General features: G+C 49.5%; 2 protein-coding genes across 2 annotated transcripts in view; both read right to left on the bottom strand.

The window, feature by feature from the left end:
- Nucleotides 1–22,231, bottom strand: part of Bdkrb2 (bradykinin receptor B2) — a 32,226-nt gene extending 9,995 nt beyond the window's left edge. The window contains exon 1 of the mRNA XM_021179605.3: nucleotides 22,135–22,231. The gene's annotated coding sequence lies outside the window, so the exon portion shown is untranslated. The remainder of the gene's footprint in view (nucleotides 1–22,134) is intronic.
- LOC110307379 (translation machinery-associated protein 7) lies at nucleotides 5,428–5,725 on the bottom strand. The gene has a single exon (XM_029484361.2). It carries the CDS (start codon nucleotides 5,723–5,725, stop codon nucleotides 5,531–5,533), a length of 195 nt encoding a protein of 64 aa, XP_029340221.1. The 3' UTR covers nucleotides 5,428–5,530.
- Nucleotides 22,232–25,199: the final 2,968 nt, after the last annotated feature.

The raw sequence follows: 25,199 nt of genomic DNA, 5'->3' as shown, positions 1-25,199 counted from the left end.
GTCTCCCAGTCTCTGCCCATCATGTCTCAGCCCCTTGAATAACAACATCAAATCAGTACTCAAACCTCTTCACACCACCAGGCCAGAGCCAGAAAGGACCAGGTCTCCTGAATCCCTTCCCTGACTCCTCCCAGAATATCAATTTCCCCTAAAGCCAGCTTTTCATGGTTATTGCGTCAGGATGGCGTTGATAGACCATCACTATGTAAACCTCCGGCCAAGGCACAGATGGGGCTGGAGGAGAGCGGGGGACCTCACAACCTGCCGCAGCCCCTGCAGCAAAGTGCAACCCCGAGCATGGGTTTCCAGGCAACCATTGCCCTTAAAGGAAGAAGGTCAGAGGCACCTGCAGGGGCAGAGCTGGGGGTTGGGGTGGACGGCAGATTCTCCATTCTCAGAACTCAGTCAAACCAGAAGCCAGATCCAATACCCGACACGTGCATGCGGGCCCTCCCAGCATCTGAATGCTTTCTGGTTTTGGAATGTTCTGGAACATTTAGTAATAACTAAAGGAAAGGCAGAGTCTGTCTTGAGAGGCAGGGCCCCTCTTCCATCTTGCTTTCTGCAGGGGAGGCAGGAGGCAAGGTGAGCTTGCCTGACTGCTTGCCTCGGACCCTGGGAGGGAGGCTGACTTAATTCTTTGTCTTTTTTTTTTTTTTTTTTTTGTTCACCGTGGCTAGATGATCCTGTTTATAACATTACCTTCTCTTCCCACACTGAACTTCACAATTGTGAGAGACTGGCAGTGTATGTAATCTCATGTCCCTTGAAGTACTACACCACTAGCCCTCTCAGGGACCGTCCCTGAGCTGCTCATAGGCGCCATAATGACCTTAAAACAAGCGCAGTGCTTTAAAAGCCATTCCTTTGTTTCAGTCCCCTTTTGTTTAATGTGCTCTGTAGTGCTTGAGACTCTTAATTCAGTCCTGGTTTCGCCAGACATTTTCTACACTCCTAGCTCTGTCTGAAGCCACACCCCTCTGCCAGCTGCCTCCTGACCACACCCTTCTGCCCCCTGGCCACATCCCTCTGCCTGCTGCCCCCTAGCCACACCTCTCTGCCTGCCTCCTCCTGGCCACACCCCTCTGCCTGCTGCCCCTAGCCACACCTCTCTGCCTGCCTCCTCCTGGCCACACCCCTTGCCTGCTGCCCCCCCTAGCCACACCCCTCTGCCCAGTTGCTGCCCCTAACCTCCCATGGATCTTCTTTAAGAACTTTGCTATGGTCATCCCTGTGTGACAGCCTGACTAAGCCACTGTTCCCTGTTATGTCCCCTGTCCCCTAATGATGGCCTATGTATTACAGCGGTGGCTTCATGTAAAATCTATAGCCTCTGACTTTCTACAAGGAAGACATCCATTAGGATGTCCAATGTATGGCTTTTGTGCCCCGGGTATCTCAGGATACCTATGGATGTGACCCAATACATTTGTAGATGACAGCGATGTGTCACGGTGTTAAAGGAGAAGCCTGTGCCTTCGTCCGCTGACTGGACTTGATCTCACCAGAAGGAGGACATTTAAAGCAGACCCCAGTTTCACAGAAGACGAAGAAACACTCCTTAGGGCTGGCAGCTTCAGTCCAAGTCCAACCCAGGGTTGACTCTTCCCTAAAGAGCTTCCCCGGGTTTCAGGGAACCCAGACACTCTCCGCAGGCCCATCAGCCAATTCCTCGAAATAAATCCTATGATCTGGATCTCCAGCCGTTCCGTTCGTTTCTCAAGCCAAGCTCCGCCCTGAGAGTGTTATGATTTCCCGCTGCTCGGGTAGTGCGACCTCTCCCTCCTGCCCCCAGACATTATTGTAATTGCCACGTGGCCCCTTTTTGCTGCCTCCCTCCACCAGGCGCCTGACCTACCGTAGGTGCTCTGTCATTGAGGGTTAGCTGACAGACAATGGGCAGGTGATGTGTACTCCTCCTTTTTCCAAAGCAGATATCTTTGCAGAATAGAGGCAAAAGGGAACAATAGTGCGCCTCTATACGTTCTCACACCCTTGGAGGGTGTGTCGCCCTAGACGGAAATGCAGAGGCGCTGAAGCCGCTCCACGTGGTTCAAGCCCACAACCAATCAGAGGCGGGCCTCAAACCCAGGGCTGCACAAGGCTGAATGCTAAATCTTTCTCTGGCCCTGGCGAGGCTCCTATCCATCTCCTAGTGCAGGATGCATCCCAAGGAAGAACTGAGGTAGGTGAGCTCACAGCCTAACTGCTTACGGGAGAAGCTGTACCTTGCTTCTCCATAGGGAAGATATGCTGTCCATGTGACTGCTCAGAGTCTCTCTGACCCCTCTGCTCAGACTCAGGCGCTGAGGGGGAGAATCGGCACTGCAGGAAAGAAGAACAGAAGGCTCTAGCCTGGTCCTGGTGATATCTGACCACTGCGATGACTGGATATTATCGGGTTTGCACCACAGAAAGACCCTTGCCTCTGTTTCATTGGCTACGTTTAAAATGAGGCTCGAACAGAGTTTGACAAGTGCGATGGTGTGTATATGCTCAGCCCAAGGAGTGGCACTTTTAGTAGGTGTGGCCTTGTTGGAGGAAGTGTGCCACCTGTGGGCATGGGCTTCAAGACACTCACCCTAGCTGCCTGAAGTCAGTCTTCCACTAGCAGCCTTCAGATGAAGATGTAGAACTCTCAGCTCTGCCTGCGCCATGCCTGCCTGGACTCTGCCATGCTCCCACCTTGATGATTCAGGACTGAACCTCTGAGCCTGTCAGCCAGCCCCAATTGAATGTTGGTCCTTTATAAGACTTGCATGGGTCATGGTGTCTGCACACAGCAGTAAAACCCTAACTAAGACAACAAGGAAGCTAAGAAGAGTGGCTGCTGTGTGTGTGCCTGTGCATTATACATGTGCACAGTGTACATGGGAATAGTGCATATAGTATGTGTGTGCACATGTACATGTGTGTGTGTGTGTATGCATGCATGCTTATGTGTGCCCATGTTCCGCTGAGTAGATGTGTTCTGGGAGAACGCCCAGGGTACTTACTCTTAGTTACTATTACGTGTGCTCAGGAATATGACAAAACAGGGACAGGTACCTGACCTGTGCCAGGATTTCATCACTGAGACCCACAGCCAATCCAAAGGCCAGCTCCAAAGCCCATTAGCTGTAGATAATGCAACCTGAGTTTCTCTAGCTGCTGGGTTAGATACTCCCTTGGGGAGGTTTCAGGGATGCTAACAATTACAAGACACACACAAACGGCCCAGGCATACAGTATACCTTTCCCCTATTAACAGCAGGCTTCAGCAAGCAGTTTTATTAGAGGCAAGAGCCCTGGTGCCAAAAGGGACAATGCCCAGTCTTCCCTGTCTTTTTGCAGAGGAGGAAACAAAGTCCCCTCCTTCATTTCCTCTACTAACATGGACACATCAGCCCGGAGTTGTTGCCAAGACTTTGCCTGTTTAAAAGTGGAGCAGCCAGAGGAGCTCTGGGGCTGGGCCCGGGTGGAACCCCCTGGAAACATTCTTTCAGGTGACATGGTAATTTAAGGCTCTAACTTCATGAAGTCCCGAAGTGTTTGAGTGGGAAGGGCTCCCAGGTGGCACTTGAGAAAAGACCTTGAGGCTCAGAGGTCACTCAGGGTTAGCTGAACTTCCTCTTGAATCTGGGACCTCCAATCTTAACCCTAGCTCCTCATTCTTTTGTATCAAGGCTGTCCCATTCTGGGGTGGAAGGCTGAGACGTGCGTCCAGCATCAGAGGCCGCCACACCCCTTACTGTGGTCACGCACGGGATGTTTGAGCACTTGCCTTTTGTGAAGGTAAAGGGTAAAGACAGCCTTCCCACGCCTCTGACCACCCCAGGTTTCCTGTCACGAGCACTGAAATAATCACAGGTCTCAGGAGGCGATAAGAATCTTTTCCACAGAACAAAACCAAAAAAACTACATCAGAGAGGAAGGCTGCTGTGTGTCCAGACAGGAACATGTGTGCCTGCGAGCGATTCCTCAGGGTGGTGAGTAAGCTAGGGAGCCAGTGGGTCCTGTAGGATAGCTGAGCCTCTGCAGCCTCCCCGGCTGCACTGAGGGCCTGTGACAGACAGCACTACGGAGTCTGCCACATTAGAGCCAAGAAATGGAGGAGGGTGGTGTGGAGTTGAGCCCTGGGGACCAGGTGTGTCTTTGGGTAAATGTGTTGTATCTGTGAACCTTCTATCTCTTCATCTGGAGAATGGGCTGTAGATGACTCTGGAGAAAGCAGTGAGTGAGCTCCCCATCCAGAGAAGCATGCAAGCTGAGACCACGGAATCTGCGCTCTCTCTCTCTCTCTCTCTCTCTCTCTCTCTCTCTCTCTCTCTCTCTCTCATTGGCACCCAAGGTGGACTGAGTCCATCTTGGCAGCTTCCTTCACTGGCCATGGTGAGGGGAGACTGCTCCCTGCCTAGCTCCCCTCAGCCTCTGAGGATCCTAGGCTGGCTCAGACCAATCAGGCCTGCCAAAATGGAGCTCCCTCGCCCTGGTCACATGACCTCTGTCTGCTGAAAGGGGAGCCCCTCAAAAGAGAGGGAGTAACCCTTCAGAATTCCAGCACTCTGGGCTCTGCCAGCATTTCCTGGAGAGCATGGGAGAGAAGTAGGGTTCCAAGTGCTGAGCTGCAGAGAGAGAGAGAGAGAGAGAGAGAGAGAGAGAGAGAGAGAGAGAGAGAGAGAGAGAGAACATAGGAAAGGCTGAGCCCTGGCCACTGTTTCACGTCTAGCCTGGATTCAGGCGACACAGGAGCAGGGTCTCCATCTTGTCTGTTCTCACTTGAAAACCTGGTGCACATGGTCCCACCTTTTGATGAACTGGGCTGATTTCTCTAAACAGGGTATGGGGAGGCCTGGTGAAAATGGAGCCTGAGGGCCACATATGGCCACCAGTCTTCTTTCCATGTTTCTGAGCATGTGACAGATAAACCTCTGCATGTAGCCCCATTTTACAGAGAGGTAAACTGAGGCATAGCTAGCAGATAAGAGCTGGGGTTTCAACTCAGGTTGACTGGGCTGGAACCCCATGTTGTGGAGATTTCAAACCGACACTTAATAGACAGGCCAGCTTCATAAGACACATTGTGATTGTCTCTAGGCTTTCATGGCTTCCAACTCACAGCAGGTCTGCTTTTTATACAGCACGGAGCCCCGCCCCTCCTGCAGTATGCAAACCCTGAACAGCTGTCATTCCCTGTGTCACTGTCTCCATCTGGAGCAGCTCCTGATCTGTCTTACTCTGCAAATATAAGGCAACAGACCTTTTATTTTTTTTTAAGTTGAAATTTCCTTAATTTTTTTGTCATTGCATTATTTACTTTATTCATTTTTTTAAACAAAAGTTTATTACAATGTACAACAGGCTTCAGGATAACATTTCATTCTAGCTATTACATGGCAAAGATGTTATGACAGGGAATCCAGATGTTTGACAGGTTACAGGATAACACTTCATTCTAGCTGTAGGTGGCAAAGATGCTGTGGCAGGGAATCCAGATGTTTAAATAGGAATGGAAGAGGGGGTCACCATCACCCCAGATGTGAGGAACAGCTTACTTTTTGCCAGATTTCTTAATTCCACCTGTGGCCAGGGGGCCCTTCCTGGCGACCTTGGCTTTTAGCTCCTCGAGTTTCTTCTGTTCCTCCTTTTGTTTCTGCTTGAAAGCCTTATCTTCCTCGTCCATCTCCTTGGCATGCTTCTTGGGCTGTTTCAGGGGCTTCTTTTTGCCACCTTCCGGGCCTGACATGGCGCCTCCAGCCCCTTCGCCAGACCCCTCTCCTTAATTTTTTTTATTCCTGGTATGATTACCACACTTTACAGGGCAGTATACCCGATGTAATGAAAAGGGAAAGGGAAAGGGAAAGGGAAAGGGAAAGGGAAAGGGAAAGGGAAAGGGAAAGGGAAAGGGAAAGGGAAAGGGAAAGGGAAAGGGAAAGGGAAAGGGAAAGGGAAAGGGAAAGGGAAAGGGAAAGGGAAAAAGGGAAAGGGAAAAAGGGAAAGGGAAAAAGGGAAAGGGAAAGGGAAAAAGGGAAAGGGAAAAAGAAAAGGCTACAACTGAAGAAAGGCTTCAGAAATGAACATCTAATTGACACTTCAGTGCGGGGATCAACAGCCGCGCCTTTTTTTTTTCATTTTTTTATTGGGTATTTATTTCATTTACATTTCCAATGCTATCCCAAAAGTCCCCCACACGCTCCCCCACCCACCCACTCCCACTTCTTGGCCCTGGCATTCCCCTGTACTGAGGCATATAAAGTTTGCACGACCAATGGGCCTCTCTTTCCACTGATGGCCGACTAGGCCATCTTCTGATACATATGCAGCTAGAGACATGAGCTCCGGGGGGGGGGGGGCGGGTACTAGTTAGTTCATATTGTTGTTCCACCTAAAGGATTGCAGATCCCTTTATCTCCTTGGGTACTTTCTCTAGCTCCTCCATTGGGGGCCCTGTGATACATCCAATAGCTGACTGTGAGCATCCACTACTGTGTTTGCTAGGCCCCAGCATAGTCTCACAAGAGACAGCTATATCTGGGTCCTTTCAGCAAAATCTTGCTAGTGTATGCAATGGTGTCAGCGTTTGGAAGCTGATCATGGGATGGATCCCTGGATATGGCAATCACTAGATGGTCCATCCTTTCGTCACAGCTCCAAACTTTGTCTCTGTAACTCCTTCTATGGGTGTTTTGTTCCTAATTCTAAGAAGGGGTAAAGTGTCCACACTTTTGTCTTCGTTCTTCTTGAGTTTCATGTGTTTAGCAAATTGTATGTTATATCTTGGGTATCCTAAGTTTCTGGGCTAATATCCACTTATCAATGAGTACATATTGTGTGAGTTCCTTTGTGATTGGGTTACCTCACTCAGGATGATGCCCTCCAGGTCCATCCATTTGCCTAGGAATTTCATCAATTCATTCTTTTTAATAGCTGAGTAGTACTCCATTGTGTAAATGTACCACATTTTCTGTATCCATTCCTCTGTTGAGGGGCATCTGGGTTCTTTCCAGCTTCTGGCTATTATAAATAAGGCTGCTATGAACATAGTGGAGCATGTGTCCTTCTTACCGGTTGGAACATCTTCTGGATATATGCCCAGGAGAGGTATTGCGGGATCCTCCGGTAGTACTATGTCCAATTTTCTGAGGAACCACCAGACTGATTTCCAGAGTGGTTGTACAAGCTTGCAATCCCACCAACAATGGAGGAGTGTTCCTCTTTCTCCACATCCTCGCCAGCATCTGCTGTCACCTGAATTTTTGATCTTAGCCATTCTGACTGGTGTGAGGTGGAATCTCAGGGTTGTTTTGATTTGCATTTCCCTGATGATTAAGGATGTTGAACATTTTTTCAGGTGCTTCTCAGCCAGTCAGTATTCCTCAGGTGAGAATTCTTTGTTCAGCTCTGAGCCCCATTTTTTAATGGGGTTATTTGATTTTCTGGAGTCTTGAGTTCTTTATATATATTGGGCACTTTTGAGAATGGTTTCTTGACGACGGTCCTGAACAAGAAGGGATTTCTGCTTGAGCCGAAGGAACTTTGCTGAGTGTGTATCACTGTTCCTCTGTGGCAGACTTTTACAGTTCCTCTCATGCGTGTGGGACAGCTGTCTCAGAGGGAGCTGCAGCTTTCCTGACAACTCCCATACTCTCCTGCTAAAAATCCGAGCCATTTTCTGTTGCCACCCCCTCCACCCCTTCCCCCACCAGATCCACAGCCACCACCACAGGGAACACCCGGGCTCCCTTCCACTAACACTGTCATAATTTGATTTCTGTTGTTCACTATAATTATCAAACCATTAAAGTCCCTTACCCCCAACCATAGTTACCTCCACCAAAGCCTCCTCCGTTGTAACCACCGTATCCCCCTCCTCCACCGTATCTCCCTCCTCCACCGTATCCCCCTCCTCCACCGTATCCCCCTCCACCACATCACCTCCTTGGCTTCCATGTTCTGGTTCAGCAGCACCATCACGTCCTCTGCTACTGTAACCAGGACCACCGCAGTCATCACTGTCACCACTGCCACAGCTACCTCGACTGTCACCACACCCACCACCATAGCCTCCTCTTCAACTAAAGTCTCCCCCACAACTCAAGTTGCCTCCACCACCTCCAAAGTTTCCTCCATGGCCCACAGAGTTACCAGGTCCACCCCGGCAGCCTCTCCGTGGTCCAGCAGACTGCGCCTCTTGTTCAGAAAGGGCCCTTTTCACTCCACGTGGATGCCCCTTGATCGTGAGGTATCTCTGAACACCAATCTTATCAACCGTGCCGTGATCATCAACAGTTACAAAAGCAAACCCTCTCGTCTCTCCTCTCTCTCTGTCGTCTATAATGTCTATGCTTTCAGTCTTGCCATACTCCCAAAGTAGCCCCTCGGGGTATGTTTTTCTGTATCTTTAATACCACTGTGATGGCTATTCTTGGCTGGCAACATCAGGAGTGAACTACAAATCCAAAAATGGAGGGCACACCAGTGAGGGATTTCTGCTTAATCTGAAGTAGGATGATCCACACCTTTAATCTGGATCTTGAGGTGAGAAAACACACCTTGTATCTGGGCCATGCCTTCTGCTGGAAGCATATGTATGTGGGGTGTGTGTGTGTGTGTGTGTATGTGTTTGTGTATGTGTTTGTGTTTGTGTGTATGTGTTTGTGTATGTATGTGTGTATGCGTATGTACATGGAAGAAGGAAGCTTTCGCTCTTTGCCTGCTTGCTCTTGCCTTGCAGGTTATTAAGTGTTATGGCATCCATCTTGGTACCTGCAAGCCATTTGTCTCTGATTCCAGTCCCTGAAAGATAAGTTTCCAGTAACCCCAACTCAGTGACCCCCCAAAAAATGTACAGCCCTGACTATCTACTTGTTATAGGACTAACTAAATTTTTTTTGCTAATGTAACTTGCTTACACAGATACCCAAAGATTGTTTCGAGTTGCCTTAAGCTCTGAACTTGGCAGAACAGAGCAGTTTTTGCCTGCATAGATTTTGAAGGTTTCCATGTGGTTTCCACCTTTAAAATCCTTCCCCCATACCCCTTCTGCATGACACTCTCAAATTTGGCTCAGAGATTGTTCCTCCTGCTAGCAGCAGATCAATAAATCTTTTAATTATAATTAAATTGAGTCTATGTTTTTTTTCTTAGCGGTCACAAATTCCATAACACAAGTCCATTCCTTCACTGGCACCAGAGCCCATCTCTAGGATTTTAGCCTGTACTGAAGACCAGCTGAGACATCCAGCCTCATGGGCTGAGCAGCTACTGCATTCTTGGACTTTCTGTTCGTAGGCAGCCATTGTTGGATTAGCTGGACACAGCCTGCAAGTCATTTTAGTAAATTCCCTTTCTCTATGTAGAGAGATTCAGTCTATAAGGTCTGCACTCCTAGAACCCTGACTAATATAGCCACCAACAAAGTTTTCTTTTCTGCAAGTGTCCACCAGGCGTTACAAGAATCTGCCGCACACCCATCAACCTCGTGCGGCCGAGCACACACTGCAACATCCACCTCTTCAACACAAGAGTAGCTCACAATCCCAGAGCCCCTGGAACGTTTTATTTAGGGACCCCTCATCACCACACAGTCTATAAGTGCGCCCCATGTCTCAGAATGGTCTCCTAAGTGGTCATCTGTAGTTTCAAATCTCAGATAACCAATAAACAGCTTCCTCAACAACTCTGGTACCTTTGGATGGTGCCCCCCTCCCCCCCCCCCACCTCCCACCCCCCCCCCCCCCCAGTCTGAGACCAGACTGGCCACTTAAAAGTCCAAGTTCAACAGAAGAAGATGTATCTTAATTCTATGAGCCATTCTAGAAAGTTCTTGAATCCGAGGAAAGGGCTGTGGGAACCCTTTATTGACAGATGTCTCATCCAAAGCACAGATCACAATCAGGGGCTTTGGAGTGGCATCTCAGAGGGTGACAGTCTTGTGGTAGATACTGTGTCCTTAACCTGTGAGATTTGGGTCATCTCTGGCCAGCTGACATCATTGTCTCCTGGGTCAACAGAGGTACTCTGGGCAGGTGAGATGGCTTAGGGCAGTGGGTCTCAACCTTCCTAATGCTGTGACCCCTTAATATGGTTTCTCATGTTGTAGTGACCCTCCAACCATAAAACTATTTTTGTTGTTGCTTCATAACTGTAATTTTGCTACTATTATAAACTGTAATGTAAATATCTGTGTTTTCCAATGACCCATCCGTGAAAGGGTCATTTAGTCCTCCAAGGGGTTACAGACCCATAGGTCGAGAACCAGTGCCTTAGTGGGTAAAGGCATTTGCTGCTAAGCCTGACCACTTGAGTTCAATTCCTAGGAATCACATGGTGGAAGGAGCAAACCAACACCCACACGTTTTCCTCTGACCTACACATGCATGTGGACATGCACACATGAATACATATATACCAAATCATAAATATATAATAGTATATATAATATATATATAATAATAAACTTATTTAGGGACCGAGGTGGCAATGGGTGTATCAGGATAGCCAAGGGTAGCTCAACCTTTCCAGCAACACTGTAGAGGGACCTTACTAGGTATAAAACCAGTGAGTTCTGAAGATGAGAAATGTCTGTCAGAGTGGGTGTTTGTATGTGCACATGAGTGTTTTGCTTCTATGTATGTCTACCACCATGTGCATGCGGTGCCTGCGGAGGCCTGAAGAGGGCATCAGATCTCTGGAACTGGCATTATAGACAGTTGTTAGCCTCCGTGTGGGTGCTGGGAACTTAACCTGGATCCTTTGGAAGAGCAGGCAGGGCTTGTAACCACTGAGCCACTTCTCTAGCTGACACCTGGATTTTATAGAAGTGATTCTGGGATTGAACTCAGGTCCTCCCTTGTGCTTGAGCAGTGAGCCCTTTACCAGCTGAGCCCCATCCCCATCGGGTCACCGTCTTGTTACCATTGTCTATTACATAAACACTTCAGTCCCAGCATACATCAGGAGAGTCTAATTGTAGCCCGGCCGGAGGGAGGGGACTTGGAGGGAACTCATGACCTGTCTCCAGGCTGGGGTTGGGGGAGGGGCTCAGCCAGGACCTGAGGGTGCATGAGAATCAACATGGCAGAAAATCCCCACGTCTGAGCTGGGATTCAGCATGGCTCTGACATGCATGGGCTTGCTGCCTTCACCAGCCCTTCACATTCTGGAGCCAGAGATAAACCCGCCCAGATTCCCTGCCCAGCTCACTGGCGGCCTGACCTGCTGGAACCCATCCCAGTGCAAAGCCTGCCCTGGGGATACTGGGTCACACTTCTGTTTCTCCATTAATGGTGAGTCCAAAGTACTTTAAACTTTAGGCTGCCTGGGGTGGGTGGCTAGCAGGTGCTCAATCCATTTTTAGGATTGCTACTAACGAGGACTGAATTAATGTACTGCAGCATCAGCTTGCCCATCTGCAAGGATCCACTCTTGACTGTCCGTCTGGGACCTTCAGAGCCAAGACAATGTAAAAAAATGGCCTGGTCTGCATGTGGCAGGTTACAGACCAAGGGACTAAGGGAGGCAGCAATAGGTGGCAGCTTTGATGTGTTTTCTGAATAGGGGAGGGGGCAGAATGGCCTCCAATTCTGCCACCAGAAAATTAGATTTTAGCATAATTTATTGAATAAATTGCAACTTTTTTTTTTTTTTAGGCCATTACCTTTTTGGGTGCTGTTTCGGAGAAAGGAATGAAAGGACAGGAAGTGCTTCATGCAGGGACACGTTCATCCGCAGGGGGCACCTGCTAGATGCTATTCTATGCCCATGCAATGACTGCTATAGGGTGCTTCTCCAAGCTTGCCAAAATGAGAGTCTCTTCCTGAAATCTTGCCAACCTTATAAACTCAGGCCATTAAACCTTTTACACAGCTCAGAGTCTACCTTCTGGAGGGTGCACTGCTGAGGACTGGCGCCAGCGTCTTTAGCTGTTGGATCACAATGCTTAGCCACGGGATGACCATCTTTAGCCACAGGATCACGGTTTGCTTTGGACTTCTTGGTAGGGCTTCTCAAGTTTGCTTTTTAAGTGAAGACCGTCTATGGGACTGGGAGGAGCCTCATATTCTTAGCAGCCACAGCAAAGCAGGCCATAGCAGTGTATGCTGTAACCTCAGTGCTGGAGAAGGGCAGAGAAAGGCAGCTCCTGGGAGCCTGCTGACCGCTCAGTCTATCTAAAAGTTGGGCTACGCGTTTGGTAAGAGAGTGGGTCTCAAAAGCTACGGCAGGAAGTGATAAAGGAAGACACCAACATTGACTTCTGACTTCCACACAGGCATGCACAGACCGGCACCCTCATGCCAACCCACGAGGCTTTTGCAATAACAAGCCTTGTGTTTTCTCCTTTAAAAAACAAAATAGAGAGTGAATTATGGTTAGTTTGTAGAAGAAAGAGAGCCGGCCAGGCCTTGCTTTAACATGAAATGTTGAACTGTTTCTCTCATGATTCTCTGGCTGCCTAACTATACCACAGGTGAATCTGAAGGCTTCTGACGACCTGGGAAGAAACAGGTCATCCGGAAAGACCTCAGAGATGGGATTCTGGGACCACTAAGCTCCCTACCATGCCGCAAAACCCTCCAGGGATCGTGGAATCCAATCTGGCTCCTTGATTTGGCCATGGCAGCCCCAGGAGACGGGCAGAAGTGGGTCCTTCCACAGTGTTCTCATGGTTGGGTCACCCCTGAGTGGCCTTTTCATGATGCTGAGTCCTCTAAGCACATTCCACATTCTAAGCAAGTCTCCCTGTTATCCTCACCTGCTGTGCTCAACGAAGTCTGTCTGCCAAGATTCTGGGGTTGGAGACTTCGGAGGTGGTGGTGAGGGACCTTTAAGAGGTAGGGCTTAACAGGGAGGCTTTTAAGTCATTGGAGGCGTGGCCTCAGAAGGGATCCATTTCTGTCCCTGCCAATCACAATATTGACAGACAAGGGGAGGGGCTTCAAGGGCCAACTTTTAGCAGCTATGAGTTAATTAAACTCTTTTCTTTTTCTCTCCTACTCTCCTCCTGCCCCCATCCCTCTCTCTTCCCTGCCTCAGCCTCCCTAGTGCTGGGATTCCAAATACTTTCTACCACACCTGGCCTTAACCGCCCCTTTATTTACAAAGTTATCTGCCTCGGCACTTTGTAACAGCAGAGGGAACTGAATGAACCCAGAATCACAGCCCATTTCTCTCCTATATAAGGACTCTGCTCTGTTGGAATCTGACGCTCATTTCTGTGGAGTCTGATTCTTCTTGCACTGTGGGAACCTCTGCAAAGAATAAAGAAAGCCCAAGGCAGCTAGTGGGGCCCTACTCGCAGCTTCCAATCTGGTGTTAACCTATCCTTTTACTTTGCAATGCAAAAATGTATCAGGAGTCTCAACTATTCTCACAACCTACAAAGGAGCAGGCTTCATTTTTTTTTTCTCAGCTGCTGGGGGTTTGGGGGAGCTGGCACTCACTGTACTCCAGGTTTGAGGGTCCTTTCCCTCACCTGCTCCCTAAGCACCCCCCAAACTCTGGTGCACCAGGTATGCATTCTGAGTACACACTGGCAGAACAGAGGCATGCTGATTTGCATTCAAATCCCAGCCCTGCCATTTGCCTATGCTGTAACCAGCTTTCTGAGCCTGAGTCCCTGCCTGCAGGCTAAGGAGCTGTACTGTTAGTGTGAGGTTACCTTGGGGACCTGGCATGCTCACCCCTGTCACTCATCAATGCCAACACCCTTGCCAGACTCACAGTTGCTTTCTCTTTCCCCCTAACTGAAGGATGAATCTGAGCAGTCAGGAGCCCAGATGTCTCTACTTCCATCCTCTTTGTCACAAGTATCAAAGGGATTCTGGGAAAGAATTGCCTAGGCCACTTGTGAGGGAAGCCTCTTGTCGGCTAGCGCTTATCTTCAGGCTGAACACGTGTCAATTGCTGGGAAGTTCTAGGCTGCAGAGGGAGATGATAGGAAAGTCACACCAGGTCTCGATGGCTCTGGGATTCCTCCCTCTGTGGAGAAGTGCCTAGCTTCTCAGGGGCTCAGGGTCTGCCACCCTCAACCAGCCTGTGCTCTCCCCTCCACCCACTGGAGGCCCCAGTAGCTAACCAGTTGTCTTTCTGGGGAGACCAGCTGACACAAGAGCCAGGTGAGGTTCAAATGTCTCTTCAGCCACTATGTCACTTTACAGACTGTCAGAATCAGGTGGGACACATCACTTAGAGAGCAGGTTTATTTGAATGAGTAGCATTGTCATGTTTGGGTGGAGATGGTCCCTAGGGCCAGGATAGGGCTTAAACATAATTCCATACGTGCTGTATGGCACACCTGCCCATATCATATCCTTTCCCCTATTTCGGCTTACTTTCTGCTTCACAGGGATAGGACTTGAACTTGAAGCCTGCACAATCTCTGGCTCCTCTGGGTAGAGGTCTCTGATCCGGGGATTCCAGAGCAGGCTCAACTAGTAGTTGAAGGCTTATTGTATCTTGCTAGGTCATGTTACGTACATACTCCCAAAAGGCATGCATGCTCTTTTCTTTCTTTCTTTCTTTCTTTCTTTCTTTCTTTCTTTCTTTCTTTCTTTCTTTCTTTCTTTCTTTCTTTCTTCCTTCCTTCCTTCCTTCCTTCCTTCCTTCCTTCCTTCCTTTCTTTCTTTCTTTCTTTCTCTCCCTCCCTCTCTCTCTCTCTCTCTTTCTCCCTTTCTCCCTTTCTTCCTTCCTTTCTTCCTTTCTTTCTTTCTTCTTCTTTTTTTTTTAAAAGGGGGAATATAAGAGGGGTTGATCTAGGGGGAGGAGAGGGAAGGCTGGAGTGGGGTGGGGGACTGGGAGGATGTAACGTATAAGAAAAGAACAAAAGTTGAGAGAGAGAGAGAGAGAGAGAGAGATTATAGGGAATAAACCAAATTCCCAAATCCTGGCCGCAGAGCAGGCTGCCCTGTTCCGTCCGCCCAACCACAGTCCCCCTGCGGATCCCTACAGATGAGAAAGCAGAAGCCCAGAGAAGTCAGGGTCCACACGGGCAGAACTTAACCCCAGACTGCTGGACAAGACCCATTGGTCCTGATGTCTAAACACTGCTCAAATAATCAGCACAGCTGTGAGCCTAGAGGAACTCTAGTGGAGAACTGAGATAGAGACCTGTGACAGTCAGGTGAGGGACGGAGGCACTTTCCTCTCCCAGCATGCCTTTCTGGAGTTAAGGAGCCTTCTGTCCAAGACAGTGATCTCCTGGGGGCCAGATTGGAAGAGACCCCTAACTGAGTAACTCCTACATCTCCAATGCAGTCTCAGGAAAGGCTGGGGCATGGCTGACCCCCAACTTCGCCTACAGACTAGTCCTAACTACCCAGCAACTGACTTGTCTCCTCAGACCAGCCACACCCTTCAGAGGGAGGATAAGACAAGGGACTGACAGAAATGTCAACAAGCACATGTCACATGAGGACGCATGACGATGCTGTAGTGAAACCCTTGCACAGACGGAATGCACACCACAAAGAAAGAGCCAGCCCCTGGGTTCTCCTTAAATAGCTTGTTTGTTTGCTTTTTGCTTTTTTTCCTGTGTAGTCCTGGCTGTCCTGGAACTCATTCTATAGATCAGGCTGGCCTCGAACTCAGATCTCCCTGCCTCTGCCTCCCAAACACTGGGAATAAAGGTGTGCACCACCATACTCAGCAAGCTTTTCAATATCAGTATTTTTCTTCTTTCCAGTTATTCCTCCGTGTTTTGTTTTGTTTGTTTGTCTGTTTTGTGTTATCATTTCCCATCATTTCTTTCTGGTTAGTATTTATTACCTAATTTTGTTTTCTGATGCTGGGGATTGAACCCATGGCTTTGTGTATTCTAGGCAAGCACTGACCTGCAAAGCTACGTCCTGGTCAATTTTTATTGAGATAGGAATGCCTTACTATGCTGTCCAGACTGTTTGGTCTTAGGCTTACAACCCCTCCCCCCCCCACCACCACCTCAGCTTCCTGGACGTCTGGGCCTACCTGTGTTACCAAACCTAGCTTAGCTATAGATATATTTTTAAGTGAATTTGAATGAATTCATGTTTGCAACCCCCGTGGTTTCGTAAGTGACATATCTGAAGGAATGAATTGTCCTCGGGCGTTGCCTTGGCTGTGTCCCGTACATTTAATAAGTAGTGCTATCACAGAGTCGGTCACTTCTCACATATATGTGATTTCTCCACAATGCTTTGATGAATGAGTTTTAGGAACGGTTTCTGGAATTTTCAAGATTTTATATCGGATATTAACTTCCATAGTACAGGCTGTCGATACAGCCTGTCAGAGGTTCATACACAAGGCATCTATCAATATCAATTTCTACTTGCTGAGATTTTCTGGTAGGCCTGGAACATACAGCTGATGTCTGCAGCTGTAGGAGCCATGTCATGGGCTCCATTCCTACTTCCCTGCTAACGGCTGTCTTTAAATTACGGGCAGACATGAGAATCCATATTTGCTGATTAATGCCAGGAAGCAGAGATGGCTTCACGGTAAAGTGTCACACAACCGTGAAGACTTGAGTTCAGATCCTCAACACCCAGGAAAGTCAGGCACAAAGGCACACAAAGGCCCTCTGTATAATCTCAGAGGGGGGTAGGCCAGCAGGTCGCTGAAATGGGGAACCCCAGATTTAGTGAGACCCTGTCTCAGATGCTAAGGTGAAGAGCTACAGAGAAAGACACTCACTGTTCACGCATGCACACACACACACACACACACACACACACACACACACACACACACGCGCGCGCGCGCACACCTGTGCACACACACATACAACCCTGGTATGTCCTTATGATCCACATACAGAGGAGATAGACACAGGAGGATCCCCTGGTCTCCCTGGCAAGCCAGTCTACCAGTTCAGGAGGAGACTCTGAAAATATTGAGGGTAATGTGGGAAGACACCCAAGGTTTGACCTATGGTCTCATAGGGGTGTGCATGGCGAGGACACATCAACACACTCCTGCCTACCACACGTGTGTAGGTGCACACACAACCCACACTTAAAAAGAACAAGGTGAAAACCCCTAGTACACTTCTCATTTCCTCCCCGACTCTCTCTTCCATTCTCTGCTTTGGGTGAAGGAGTTACATGAGATTTTAGTCCCCGGTAGTTACAAACTGTTTATCTTTTCCGATGAACCATTCCCAACATTCATTAAGCGTCTCTCTCAGGTCCCAACCAGCTTTAGGGCCATAGCTTAGACTTTAATTGGGATCATTTAGCTATAAGCATCTTTTCTATAATGTGGCCTCCCGACCCCCACTTAGTAGATTATTTAGATTATGATGAATTTTCTATTTGGCTGGAATACTTAGGAAGTTGTTTCTTCCTCCTCCTCCACCCCCATCCCAGGACAAATCCCTCCTCAGAATCTTAGTCCGTGTAAGCAGAGGCTGTTTCAAGGAACCAATCCCATACATCCGAATCTATTTAGTGGAGGTGGTTATAAAACAAAACAAAACAAAACAAAACAAAACAAAACAAAACTTCTCCCTCTCCAGGGCTCAGTTCCGAGCCAAGCACCACACAGTATGTGCTCAGTCATTCCATTTTTGTACACAGTCCCAACAAGACTCTGAAGATCCAAGAATGGTTTGTTCTGCCACCCTCAAACCCTACCCCTGACCTCACCCTGCCTCCACTGCTGTTCTGCTGGGCTGGCGACCTGATGCAGGCCTGGGTGCGTGATTTCCCCATTCCACCTTTCCAGACCTTATATCTACTGAGATATAGGTGAACCCAGGCTGCTGGTATAGACTTCAGAAGGTCACCCAGACTGGTCTCATACCTAGGGCAATCCTCCTGTCTCAGCTTTCTGGATTTGGGGGTTCCAGGTACGAGGAGGCCCCATCCAACTTGTCTTCTTATTTCTGTTTCTATTTGCTTTGCTTCTAAGATTTCATTTAAGTTTCTGCAAAGGGACTTGCAGGCCCATGATAGTTTCAAAGGGTATAAAAGGAAGCACCTTGACCCTTAGCCTCCCTCCTGGTGTGATCTGGCCCTGTTACCCTCCTCCCTGAAGCCCACCAGGCTGTCTCTTTCCTTCCCTTTTCAGATGCCTCCTGGTTTCACAGGCAGATGCCCATGACCAAGCAGAAGGACACACAGACACTTCCAGTTACTCGTCCTTATCTCTATACATCCACTGAGCTACCCTCTGTTTCAGCTTGCTTTCTATGGGGAGGGAAGGGTTTATTTGACTTACAAATCCTGGAACACAGTCCATGGTGGAAAGCCAAAGCAAGAACTGTCAGCAGGAAACACCAGAAGAGGGAGTCAGATCTCATTATAGATGGTTGTGAGCCACCATGTGGTTGCTGGGATTTGAACTCTGGACCTTCGGAAGAGCAGTCGGGTGCTCTTACCCACTGAGCCATCTCACCAGCCCCTCCATTTGCTTTCTTATACAACCCAAGACCACTTGCCCAGAGAGGACACTGACCACAGGGGGCTGGGTCCTTCCCCATCAATTAAGACAATGTCCCACAGGCTTGCCTGCAGGCCGATCTCCTGGAGGCATTTCCTCAACTGAGTTTCCTCTTTTCAGATAATGCTAGCTTGTGTCAAGTTGAAAAACAGCCAACCGCCACACCACCTCATTTTTTGAGGTGCTAGGAAAGAAATCCAGGACTTTACTTCTGCCAGATACGGTATAGCTCTGGTCCTCATTTAAAAAAAATTGACATATGAATGCTTCTTTATGGAATACATCACAAGACTGATCAATAGTCGAGTCAGAAGAGTGGAAATGCATCTCTCACGCTAACATCTTGGTGTGTCGAGGTCCCATGCTCCACTAGCATGTTATAATTCCCTGTAGGGTGCTGCAGGAGCTAGAAGCCCTGTCCCCTGGCTGTTCTTCAACTGTGTAGCTGCAGCACCTTCTCCTTCCTCACCTTCTTTGTGACTGGCCTTCCAGAGGCACTGCTGTGGGAGACTAGCGCTGTCCCTGAGTGCTCCAGACTCTCATGGGGGTTTCCAATTTGAATTTTTAGGTAGTTTCGGATCCAGGTGCTATTTATAGCGGAAAGAGCCACGGCTCCGAGAGCTAATGGCTTGCCCTAGGCAGCGAGGTGGGGGAGGAGGGATTCTATTCTAGCTTACCTTCAGAAAAACAGTGAGAAGAAGAGAGGAGAGAAAAGGAGGAGAGGGGAGGAAGGGGAGAGGAGGGGGAGGAGGGAAGAGGAGAAGAGAAGAGGGGAGGGGAGAGGAGAAGAGGGGAGGGGAGGAGAGGGGAGGGGAGAGCAGAGGAGGGGAGAGGAGAGGAGGGAAGGGGAGAGGAGAAGAGAGGAGGGGAGAGGAGGGGGAGAAAGGGAGGGGAGAGGAAGAGAGAAAGGGAGGGAAGAGAAGGAGAGAGGAGGGAAGGGGAGAGGAGGAGAAGAGAGGACAGGAGGGGAGGGGGAGAAGAGGAGGGGAGAAGAGAGGAGGGGAGGGGAGGGGGAGAAGAGGAGAGGGGAGAGGAAAGGAGGGAAGAGGAAGAGAGGAGGGAAGGGGAGGGGAGAAGACAGGAGGGTAGGGGAGAGGAAGAGAGGAGGGGTGTGTCTCCTTCTCAGTGGTGTTCCCTCTAGTCTGTGCTCTAAGGAGCTGTGGAGGGCTCCTCTGAAGTGGGGACACTTGTCCGTATCACAGCCAAGTGAGCAGAGATTGAGAGTCTCTCGATCCGTACGTGGCACCCTTGAGGTCTGGACCCAATGTCCTGCTTGTCCCTCCTCACTGTGACCTCTGACAAAGTGGCGGGGTCTATAGGGTTCCACGGTTTTTTTTTTGTTTGTTTGTTTTGTTTTGTTTTGGCCTCCAGAGTCTCAGAGACCCCACCCTGGTGACAGAATGGAGAGATGGATTGTTCAGTTTGCTGTGGAATGCAGCTCTGGTTGTGTGTCTTGGGTGTAGGCTCCCCAGAAAATCAGGAAAGCTTACCATGTGACCCCTTTCTCAGAGGGCAGATGAAGGGCCGAGGACGTTCCGGCCAAGGAGAGCTGACTCGTATAGCTCATAACAACAGTACATACGCTGTGTCTCTGGGGAGGCTGGTGACCGCCACATGAGGAGAGGATTGCTGGCTTAGAGCCCTCCTGTGATGGCCCAGGTCATAGGCAACAACCAGCTTGCTGATCCTGAGATGCACACTGGTCCCAGCATGCAACAAGGCAGTTGTTTATGGTTGGGGGTTCCTGGGCCAAGGAACACATGCTGGAAGTGATCACTTGAGTCCCTGGTGTCAGTGGGTTCTTATCCCTTGACTCACGGCCTTTGACTTCTTAAAGCAAAGCACAGACCCACCTGATCCACGAGCTTTCCCTGAGAACAGCTCTAGGTTCACAGAAAACTAAAGGGGAAAGTTCAAAGGGTTCTCATCTAACCCACCCCGTCCCTCCTGACCCTATGTGTATCACCATAGACATTACGCGCTTTCTCCAGCGTGTCACAGGGTGCTCACAATGTCAGCTTCCCAAACCAGCTGCTTTAACTTGACATCAGGCTGTGTGTTCTCAGTGCTCTCTGTGTGAGCACTGCAGCCGTCCATTCAGCAAACCATTCATGTATTCAGCAAATAGCGGCCCTGGGGCCCAGTTCTAAAGCAGTCAACTGTTCATCCCATGATTGGATATAGACGTGCGGTCCCACCTTCATTCTGGAAGCCCAGCCCCCTTGGCAATCTGTACAACTCTCCCTCAACCCATGTGGTCCCTTACAGGCTACACCTGAACAGCAGAGAGAGGTAGCCCTAATGTCACTCTTAGACACCCTGAAATTCTTGTCCAGCCAGTCACTGTGTTAGCAGAAGTCAGACGGTCCAGTTTTTCTGGGTTTGATCCCCTTTGCTTGGAGCAGCATCCTTACACAGGCTCAGTCAATCCATCTTTTCATTTTTTTAAAGGTGACAGAGCCTGCCTCCCATGAAGTTATGGGAGTCCCTTGGCAATGTAAGAAGGACTTTGGTGAAGTTGTGACCTTCTCCAGACTCAGTTTCCCCATCTGTGCTGGGGGGGGGGCTTCCAAGGTGTGATTACAGGGGATTTTTCTCCCATAACACATCAAGCGGCAGTGCGCAAGTTCAGGGTAGAGCTGTCATGGACTCCTAGGGTCCACTGCCAGGCAAGCACAGGAGTTTTTCCACTTTTAATACTTTCTCCAACCCCCCTTTCCTGCCTGCCCCTGCCCCAATCCAAGCAGAGGAAAACAGCAAACTCTGCTTCCCAGTCTCACAACTGTGGGGTGTTCTCAACACCCACACTGCTGTTAGGGCACAGCGAGGGTCAGATCCTTTATAAGCCCTTCTCTGACACAGAAGGGCCAGGAGTTGTGTCTGGCAGGGCACCACACCCACACAGAGCTCCTGCTTCCTGTGGAGGGCTGGAGAGAGCCACAGGCAGCCTGTGACTCAGGAAGGCGCATTCTAACCTGCCTAACCCGCGAGCATCACTGCTGCACCCAACACAGAGGCCACGGAGCTACCAACTAGCAACCTGGGTAATGCAAACTGCACACGTGGCACGCCGCGCCGTGGGGAGATCGCATTTCTGTCTGCATTAAAAGGAGCCACCGAGTCTTCTTTGTGGCCCTGGTCCCGAGATATAAAATCTTCGCTAACTATGGTACCCATCGGGTAAAAGCGGAGCTGCGATTCGAACCCAAGACAACACACCAAGCTCACCCGTAAGCACTATCTTGATGGAAGAACAGGGCAGGGGGACACTAAGTATTTGTGGATTAAAGCTGCCACCACTGGCCCAGATGAGGCACAACAGACAAAGTCTCCTTTCTGTCTTACTCTCCGCCAAACACTTTGCAGACAGAGAAAACAAGGCCTAGAGACATGACAGCGACTCTCCGGGGGTCACAAAATACCATCAGGGGCTCAGTGAATAAAAAGCCGGACACCTGTCCTGCTGCCTGGCACTCACTCCTTTAGCCCATGGTGTCTACATGAAACCTATAAAACTCAAACCACTGGTCGTTCACAGGGAAAAGATGAGCTGGTACAAGCAAGGCAAAACCCCTGCCTGTAAGTATCTGTAATCCTTCCTCATTTCGTTTCTCAGACCTAGGGGAGGAAGGAATCTTCCTCCAGTTCCCGAGACTCAGTCTCAGCTGCTGACCTGGCCCTCTCTGTGCTGGGATAGTTGGGCTCTCCATGAACGAGCCCATGCCAGACACTCACCTTTTCTCGAGCGAGCGAGTCGGTTCTGTGTTGTAGGGAGTCCCTCGGTCCAGGTTCGGGTTCAGCGGCTGCCTGACACGCCTTCCCAACAGCTCTACTATCCACTCTCCTGAGGAGCGAAGCTGGAGTGGCACGGGGAACAGCTCATCTTTCAAGGGCTGGCCGGTGATGTCATCACTCTCCTGGGCACCTCCCCCCTCCACCTCTAGTCCAGATCAGCTCCCGGCTCCCTCCGGGATCAGCAGCAGATCCTAGCCGTGGTGCTTTCGGACCTCCTAGCTGCGGAGGCCAAATTGGGATGGCCACAGGTTATCCCCCGTGGGTCCAGACCATGGTCGGGTCCCGGAGCCTAGGCTGGCAAATGTTTCCCCTGTAGCTCGAACAGCCACGGAGACCACGTGAATGCCTGTGTTTAACATAACACTGTTTACCGTGACAGGGTCTCCTGAAGTGACTGTTTTGCTCCTGAGTTTTAGGTGCAAACAGTGGGCATTTACAGAGGATGTAAATAGAAGGCGGCCAGTTGGGATGGAGGGTTTCTGAACGTGTTTTTTATTTTGCTTTGGCCGTGCACAACTCCCAGGGGTGCTGAGGCAGAAACCAGGATACAACTCAGACAAGGGACACACTGCTGGCCAAGTCCTTGTGTGAGCTGTGCGCTGGCCCCTGCCAGATACGGGACTTCCTCTGGGGAATTTAGAAGCAGTTTCTTCCTCTCCTTCTAAGCTCTGGCATTTTTCATTTTCTTTGAAGATCTGCTAAAGACCCATTGCGCTTTCCTCTCCAGATGAGAGGAGGATGCAGGGAAGACCAGCGACCAGTCTAGAGAGAGCCTAAGGTTCCAGGAACGCGCACAGACAGAGCTCCAGCCACTGTCCCCCTGTCCCTGACCAAATAGGGATGGGGCAGCAGCAGAGGTTGTGAATCCAACCCTGTCTTGGCTTCAGACTGACTGAAATGAGTCAAAGCTCTTGTGACCTGAGTGTCCCATTGCCCATCTGCACCTCTGGCCTGTCTGACCACAGGAAGCTTCTGAGGCATGGGACCTCTGGTCCACTTGGGTCAGTGAGCCTGTGATCTGGCTAAGGTGATGCAGTGTGCCTACCCACTCGTGCAGGGGAAACCACCACAGCCCTGAAGGGTCACAAGGGAAGGGTCCCTCATGACCTTTGCAGAGCAGACAGAAGCTGAGCAGTGATTCACAGAAACCAAGGCTGCAGGGTCTAGAGTCAGAGGTCTGCCTAGCTCTCCATATTGGGAAGCAGACTCAAAACCAAGAACAATGCCCCCCACCTCCCAGAAAGCCCCACTATCTTGTCCTCATTCTGTAGAGTGCTGGTCGGTCTGGAGTGGCAGACTCAGTTCACATTCCAAACTCTTCTCTTGCTGGGTTTTCTGATGGGAAGCCCCTGACCTCTTCACCTTGAAGCCAGATACTCAGCGGCTCGGAAGAGTCCTATACCATGAAAACATCAGAGTTGATAATTCCCAGGTTAACTAGCCCCATCTGTCACCCCGGCAGAAGCTGCCCCTACTGGTCTGACCTGCTGTCATGAATGCTAGTGTGGCACTGGAAGAAGTCTTCTCTTGTAAGTCACCAAGATTGTGTCTCTGTCTCACAACCTGGAGTTATGTTGTGTCCAGCTGTCAGATGAATCTAGAAAACTTATAGACACCCACACCCCTGTTTATTGACACACCCAATAATGAACTGTTCCTCCAGCTAGCCACCTATGTCTTTATACCACTCCCTGCCTCTTTCCTCTCTTCCTCCTTCTCGCCTTCCTTCCTCCCCACTTCTCTCTCCTCTCTCCTTTCTCCATTGTCACCCTCTTCTTTCTCTCTTACACCCACTGGTTCATCTAGCCACCTGTTCATCTCAGACATTCATAGGCAGCAGAAATGGAGGGAGGGACGCACGTCCAGCCAGTCCCCAAGGGCAGAGCAGGCTGTGCAGTCATTTCAAAGCGCTCCTTACGAACTGGTAACTGGTCCTCTCTGGCTTTGTCTGCTTTTCACGCCTTGCTTTTGCTCTGAGCAAATCTGGCTCAGCTCTTTCTGAAAGCTCTCTGAGGTGGCTGCCTCTGACGTCCTCTGCACTGTGCTTGGGCGAGGGCTGCAGAGGGAAGCTCAGCCTGGGCAGGGCTCCAGCCTTCAGCCCTCCACTATAATCAGAGAGGGCAATGGAGGGGGTCAGGTGTTCCTGTGACACTCCCATAGCCTCCTCACCTAGCTGGGGTCCTTCACACAACATACAAAGGTTCCCCTGTGCCCCACTCTCCTCTAGTACAGTTTCCAGCCACCTCAGTCCTCTGTGCCTTAGCCCCAAGATGCCCTCTCAGCTCCCAAGTGTGTCAGGATCATATTCAACTGTGGGCCTTTGCACTGGCTGTGATCTCTGCCCTAGATGGTAGTCCCTGTTTTCTGGAAGGCTGTTTGGGGACATCCGATATGCTTGTCCAGGTACCATGTCCCGTGTGTGTCCACCAACTCCTGCATCTCCTGCACCAGCCATGGGGTTTTTCTTGGTGGGCTAAGAATCCACAAGCAGGGAGCCCCATCTTTTACTGCTACTTATCACCCATGCCAAGTGGGCACCCCATAACTGGAATGGAGAAGGGAAGAGTCCCCCATCCAACCTAACTTCGTAAAGGAGAGACCAAGTAAGACAGAACCGCATAGAACAGGATACCAACACATCTGTGAACGCCCACCTCTCTGCTGCAATGTTCCAGAGCATTTTCTACATGTTGGTGAGAGAGAAAGACGTCCTCAAAGCTTCAAGAACTGGCCTGTGGTTTTGTCCAGAAATCCATGGTTGGATATCTATCTACTATCTACTATCTATCTACTATCTACTATCTATCTATCTATCTATCTATCTATCTATCTATCTATCTATCTATCTATCTATCTATTAATCTATCTATCTATTAATCATTCTACCATCTATCTATTAATCTATCTCTATCTATCTATCTATCTATCTATCTATCTATCTATCTATCTATCTATCTATCTATCTATCTATCTCTTCTACCTAGCTGTCTGTCTATCTACATATA

The sequence above is a fragment of the Mus caroli genome, unplaced genomic scaffold, assembly GCF_978045245.1.
Source record: "Mus caroli unplaced genomic scaffold, Mus_caroli_1 scaffold_14, whole genome shotgun sequence".
Classification (NCBI taxonomy): domain Eukaryota; kingdom Metazoa; phylum Chordata; class Mammalia; order Rodentia; family Muridae; genus Mus; species Mus caroli.
This window is presented reverse-complemented; position numbering and strand designations above follow the sequence as displayed.